Genomic DNA, 6,512 nt, shown 5'->3' with positions numbered 1-6,512 from the left:
GGTGGCCCAAGTACATGTTTATTTTCATTTTGGTAAAGGAAATAAATTGCAGCAGAATAATAATTTTACCCTTAATACAATTACAAATTCATAAGCAGAAGCTAAATTTTAGTACATGATCTACAGCAGAAAAGGTACTGGCTTCAACGATGCACAAGGACATAGCAGAATAAACTATACATTTCAATGGAAAACATATGCAAAAAAAGACTGCTCACACCACAGACCATTATTTTAGAATTTACAGCCCTTTAGAGGGAATCCAAGCCATAAGATCCTTTATAATTTCTTGTTTTTAACAGCAGATAACAACTAGATTCATTTTGTCAGCGCCATTTCTGTCCATAAATATATGCTGTAGTAGAGATATCAATGGGAGAATAAATCATGGTAAACTAAGCAAAATGTGACATTTTCAGGCTCCTACCATTTTTTGGGGGGGAAAGACTCAAGACAATGACACATAACTAGGCTTACTTACTATAAGGCATGATGAAATGGGGCTGAACGTCACTACAGTTTTGTTTTATAATAAAAAAAGATAGTACATTTATTACAAAATACACCATTTTTGACGTTGATCCAGCTGCCAAGCTATGCATAGATCATGGTGCAAGGCATGCGCATTCTAACCCTTTTCACTGCCAGATGCTCTCTTTCTGGGCCTTTCCTGGCCGCTGAAGGGTTAAGCAAAGGATTTTGAGGTAGGCTAGATGTAGTGTAAAACAAGATTTCAGACACTGCCACAATATTTAAAATGTCTCCTTCCAAAAAATACATCTGATACATACAGACCTGGTCTATCTCTCTGTCTCTTTTTTACCCACTATACGTTAAATCACAGTTACCATTTTGTATAATTCTAGGATATGATCAAAAAATTAAATCCAGATTATCAAACCTGTCTAAGGTCTGTGGACTTAAGCACCAGTAGTTTGATTTATCGGTCACAAAAACACGAGGGAATAGACATTTTTTCAGGGACATCCAAATTCCTGGGTGTTGTCATTCTAGACCAGTTGGTGTACCCTGTTTAGTATCTAGGTTCTCTTATATTCTGCACATGGTTAGTTAAGGCTATAACCCTTATTCATGTATATTTAGGACATTCCCTTAAGGCATGTCATAAGGAGAAAGAGTTAGGCATTGGTTCCAAAGACTCCATATTTGCTGATGTTAACATCCTGGGTTACTCTCTTGACTCCTATGCATCAAATTATTTTTCATCTAAGTTGGTTATAGGGTGACATGAATAAACACTGTAGTCAATATATTATTTCCTGTGACACTGCATTCTAAAGATGCAATATCACACACAAAAACAGAGTCATTCATTCCATTGAGGTTTTTTTTTTTTTTTTGGAACAGCACATTTTGTCCCATAGCACCACTTTATAAATAACCCTAAGTGAATCTCGGTAAAACAGACACACATTGGTAACTGTGCAATAACTACAATACTGGGTAGCAACCTTACAGGTCTAAAAATACATTTCTCCCTTATTTATTTTTATTTTTTACAAATTAGCTTTTATTTATTTGGGTTGAACAACTGACACTAGATAAATAATTTAGCAGTTAAAACACCACTATTATTTTCACAAAATGAATCTTCAAGAAGGGTGAAAGGGGAGATTAGCGGAGTAATTATTATCAAAAATAAGCTATCACTATCATTTTGTTACTTACTAAATAACAACAATAATATTTACAAGACACTATTATTTGCAGTTCATGTTCCAGCACCCTTTGGTTAGCAGGCCAGGATATTTGTTCAGTACGCTGATGGTATCAAGGCTTGACATTAAGAGGCCATTATATTGAGGAGCACCATTAAGATAATGCAACATGGAGTTGAAGGTTCACACAGAGGGGTCAATCCGCCAATTTTAATTTTCAGTTATTAATGGGAGGTGCATGGCTTATAGCACACAATTGTGCAACAATTACAGGATTTCTGGATTTAGAAGACACATCAGCTAGGTGTATGAAGCAACTTCTCAAACTTACTGAGGTCTAACTGCCCCTTGTGAATCATCACTATAGCAGAAAGGTACAATCAGAACTACAAACTACATCAAATTTCAGTGTGGACACCCGATAAAAATGCACTGCTAGATACAATATTACATTTTGGATCCAGTTATGGTTTGAACCTGTAGCTACTCCTTTTAAACGCTACAACAGCACACTACACTAAAATAGGAATGCTTTCTAAGAAATGAGTGGATTATCCCAAAATGCAGGACTCTTTCTAAAAATAAAAAAAGATACAACCACCCTTAATAAATATTATGAAATCCCTGCACTGAATAAGATGCCTAGTTGGAAACATGCTACATGGGCGAGAGTCTGGAAGAACTGCACTGTGCTACACAAGGGTATGGAATCAGTCTGTAGGATAATCAACAGTTTATGTTCAAAACAGCAGAATATGACATTGCCAGTCGGGATACTGAAGTTCAACTAAATCAAGAAGAATCATGGATCTGTAGAAATAATCACAAAACTCCCGCTATAATAATTATAATAGCCCAAATCTGAGTAATACTTAGGACAGCAGAGGTAATGACCCGGCTATGGTAACTTGATCTTTAACTCATCTTATCAAACAGTAAAAGTCCACTGATACTCGGTATCATTCAACAATGTGGTATAGTCAGTTTATGGCGTGATGAAGCTTCATTCATCAATTATGCTAACTCTCGCTCTAGCCAATATGAGAGCAACCTTTCCTTATTTTACAAAAACTAAAAAAAAAGCCAAAAATTATTATAAATGCAGTAACTGGTAGGACGGACACACTGTGTTAAATATTCTACCGCTATATACATTTCTCCCATTATCTATTCCAATTGTTTGCAGCAGGATAAAAAGTGCTTTAAAATAAAATTATAAAACAGAAAAATAAGCTATTTACAAACTGACGGTTTCAAATATTTAGACCGTATGGAATCTGTTGTTCCATGCATCTCGTTTAAAATCTATAAGGAATATTATGTAAAATTCCAAGACACAAAGCCACCTCCTTATTTTACCTAGAGATTTACATTCGGTGATATTAACCCCTCTGCAGCTAGAGTGGTTAATAGCACTGATGCTGGGAAAAAAACTTACTTTTAAAGCCCCCACACATATTTAAATTCCCCCTTTACTCTACCCCCTGCCGAGGCACAACCTGACACTCATTTTGTGAATGCTGATAGAATGACCTTCATTAAAAAATCTAAATATTTTGCCTGTGGTCTTAAAAAATACCTTCTTTTTTATTTATTTTCCTTTCTTTATCCTCATAACATCTAAGTACCCCATGTTGTGACCCCGCATACAGCACCACTCTTTTTCCATAATGGTTATCATTTAAAATGTATTCCCCCCCAATTCCAATGCCCTATACCCCCATCCCAAAAAGTAGGGAGCAGGATGGCTAAATGGACTCAAAGATCACAATCACTACTATCAAAATGATTTAAAAGAAAGTTGGGGCATATGAAGGAAAGGTTATTTTTTTCACTGGAAAAAACCTCAAAGGAAAATCCAGAGTATTTGGTCTGTGTGGCAGTTCCATTGATATATATGATACAAAGAATGCCCTAATTTCTGCCAGCACCATATGAACCAATAATAACATTTCCGACAGCAATGGTAGCTATTCACAGTTCTCATCTGATGAAAGATACAGCAACCCTTTTTTTCATTTTATTCCATTTTAAAACTTTTTTTAATCTGCTGCATCAAGACATGGGCAAAAATACAGATGCTAGCGGCAGCATAAACTCTAAATTTAGGATTTCATTTACTTTGATCTCAGAAATGTTAATCTGATATTTTTTCCCTATTATAAAACAAGAGTATAAATTAGAAGTATCTTAAAATTACATAAATTATTGCTTTAAATCAGGGTTATCAGTACGTTACCACATCGTTTACAGAAAACATCTGTATTTTTACGGCTGTAGGGTTGCAGATTTGGCAACCATTTAAAAATACCTTTAAAAAGTGGTCAATGCAACGTTCTGCAATAATAAATAGCCAGAACTGGAAAGTCCATTATCATTTCAAAGGGATACTGTATCTAGCCTGCTGCCAAAAATACTATACAAGTGATATTTTAGCAAAGTTACCAGAATTACATTTAAGTTGCATTTTTGGCATCGATCAGGACTCTTATTTAGCTTAAAATGAATTCCTCAAGCTAGAATCTCTGCACCATCATTATTTTAAAACATTGAATAAATAAATGTTCAAATGCAGTTAAAAATCTTTGAGTGTGGGGAGCTTGTGTCATAAAAGGATGTTGTGATTTTTTTTTTTTTTTCGGTTTTCTTCCTGTCATCTGGTGTACAACATTGTGTTTTAAAAAAAACGCAGAAATATAAATCTTTTTAAGATTAATGAAAAAAAAAAAATATACAGTAAAAGTTCTCTTGCTGAGAGGGTAAAGTCCTGGGAGGTGTGCACATGGTCGGGACTTCCCGGCAGCACACAAGTGAAAAGCACCATAAAGTAGCACCATATATTACAGTGCTGTGGATTAGCTGAGGTACAAATGCCACAAGAGTAGCTGTTTTAATCTCATATAAAGCGACTGTATGGTCCCGTAACCTTGGTATAGGCATAGGAGAATGAAGTGGTAGCAGAATCTGTTAAAATTGTAGCTGCCTGTCGGGTAGGGGTATAGTCTTTCTTCTCAACTGGTGGGGTTTCTGTAGTGGCAGCACCACCCCACTTCCTCTTTTTACCCAAACTTTTTACTTCCTGTTTGATACCTAGCTTGGCAGCCTCTTCCTCCCTTGCACGTGCCCTTTCTGCCAACTGCTTCATTTTGGCCTCCCAAAGTGCCAATCCATGGTTAGGTTGGTTTAAGTTCTTGTGTTGGTAGAATACAAGAGAGATTCGAGTTGGATGACATCTGTTGGGCTTTTTCAGTGGAGTGGTAGCATGGAGCTCTCTCCTTGCACATTCAATTAGGATAGAGCCATGTCCTGGGGCTACAGCCACACCTCCGATATTCTCATCCAGAAAGTTGTGCTCACTATCAGACCAGATCTCCTCATCATCCTCCTCTTTTACACTCTTTGATTGGCCATCATCCATATTATCATCTAGGCTATAGGGATCCCAGTGGTTCTGGCTGGAGTCAGTCTTCAAAGAGTTTACTGTTGGATTAGGAAATGATCCCCAGTTCTTGTCCTGAAGCTCAGAACAGGGGGTGATGCTACTTCTGTCACTGGGCGTGGCACTGCACCTGTCACTGGCAGCAACTGAATTCCAGAGTTTTTCTTGGAACAGCGCAGACTCCTTCATCCCCTGATTAAGACTGACCTGTCTACCATTCCAGTTCTTATCCTGTGTACTTGCAGAGGAGGGCAGGGCAGCGGAACTGTCACTCAGCTTGCATGAGCTCCACACTTTTCCTGGAGACTGCGAGTCAAGTGAATCATGTTGTCTCACTGAAACATCAGTTCCATAGGGAGGCCACTGCTTGTCCTTCAGACCAGGGGCATTCGAATGGACTCCAAAATAATCTTTCTTTTCTAGACCATTTTTATCATTGGGCATAAACATACTGCACGGACTTTCTGCATTAGTCCTCCCTGATGATGATAGAGCACCATTAGCTTTGTATGAGATGGGCAGATCACTGGCCTGTAATGAGTGATTAACTCCTGGGCTATGTGAATGGACACTATTTGCTCTCTGGAAAGAATCTACAAGTGGATCACTACCTGGCTCCTTTTTAATGACTTTGTTATAACAGGGAAGATTAGAATATGGAGTAGTCTCCACTGGTGCAGGAGTAGTTCGGTGGGGAACATTAACTGATTTTTGACTGCTGGGATTTTGGAGGCTGTAGTGGTGTGGTACCTCACTTGATCTCCTAAAACTCTGCTCTGATAACTCACTCCCGTAACTTTGATTCATTCCATCTGCCAGTGACTGAAGCTCTGGCTTTTTCTCAAAACAATTATTCATCCATCCACTGTTCCTTGCATCACTTGTACCATAATTCATGAACTGGTTGGGAACCACAGGATTGTTAGGAAAGCCATAAAATCCAAAGGGAGGAAGAGCATATTTTGAATGAAAGCCATTCACGGAAGGCAGGTTAGGTTGTGCATAGAAAGAATGATAGGAGTAAACGCTGTTCATGCTGTAAGGGTCGGACGGCCTGCAGCTGCCCAACACTGAGTAGCTCTCCACAACTCCATTTCCATTGTACTTAAAGTTATTGTAGTGATTGGAAGGCTCCACTTTTATACAAGGCTTTGTCTGTTGCTGAGGAACACCTGCGGGATAACATTACACATATATTAGTTTTTTTTAAAAATGGTTATCATACTACACATCTGTAAAATCCAAAACACTGTTAAAAATAAGCACAACTGTTCAGAGTAAAAAAAAATAAAAAAAAAAAAAAAATATATATATATATATATATACACGAATGGTGAATGAATAAATAGAAGAATTGCTGTGAAATGGTGTGCAGATTAACAGAGTGACTCCTA

At 37.6% G+C, this 6,512-nt stretch overlaps 1 protein-coding gene across 9 annotated transcripts in view; it reads right to left on the bottom strand.

Annotated features, from left to right (window-relative positions):
• tet3 (tet methylcytosine dioxygenase 3) overlaps positions 1-6,512 on the bottom strand; it is a 53,381-nt gene continuing 46,869 nt past the window's right edge. For 5 of the 9 annotated variants that reach the window (XM_031897485.1, XM_031897486.1, XM_031897490.1 and 2 more), the window contains one exon: positions 1-6,290. In XM_031897485.1, the coding sequence (XP_031753345.1) occupies positions 4,576-6,290 (1,715 nt within the window). In that variant the 3' untranslated portion in view covers positions 1-4,575. 9 annotated transcript variants of the gene reach the window in all.

The sequence above is a fragment of the Xenopus tropicalis genome, chromosome 3, assembly GCF_000004195.4.
Source record: "Xenopus tropicalis strain Nigerian chromosome 3, UCB_Xtro_10.0, whole genome shotgun sequence".
NCBI lineage: Eukaryota > Metazoa > Chordata > Amphibia > Anura > Pipidae > Xenopus > Xenopus tropicalis.
Note: the sequence above shows the minus strand (reverse complement) of the source record. Positions and strands in the feature narration are given on the sequence as shown.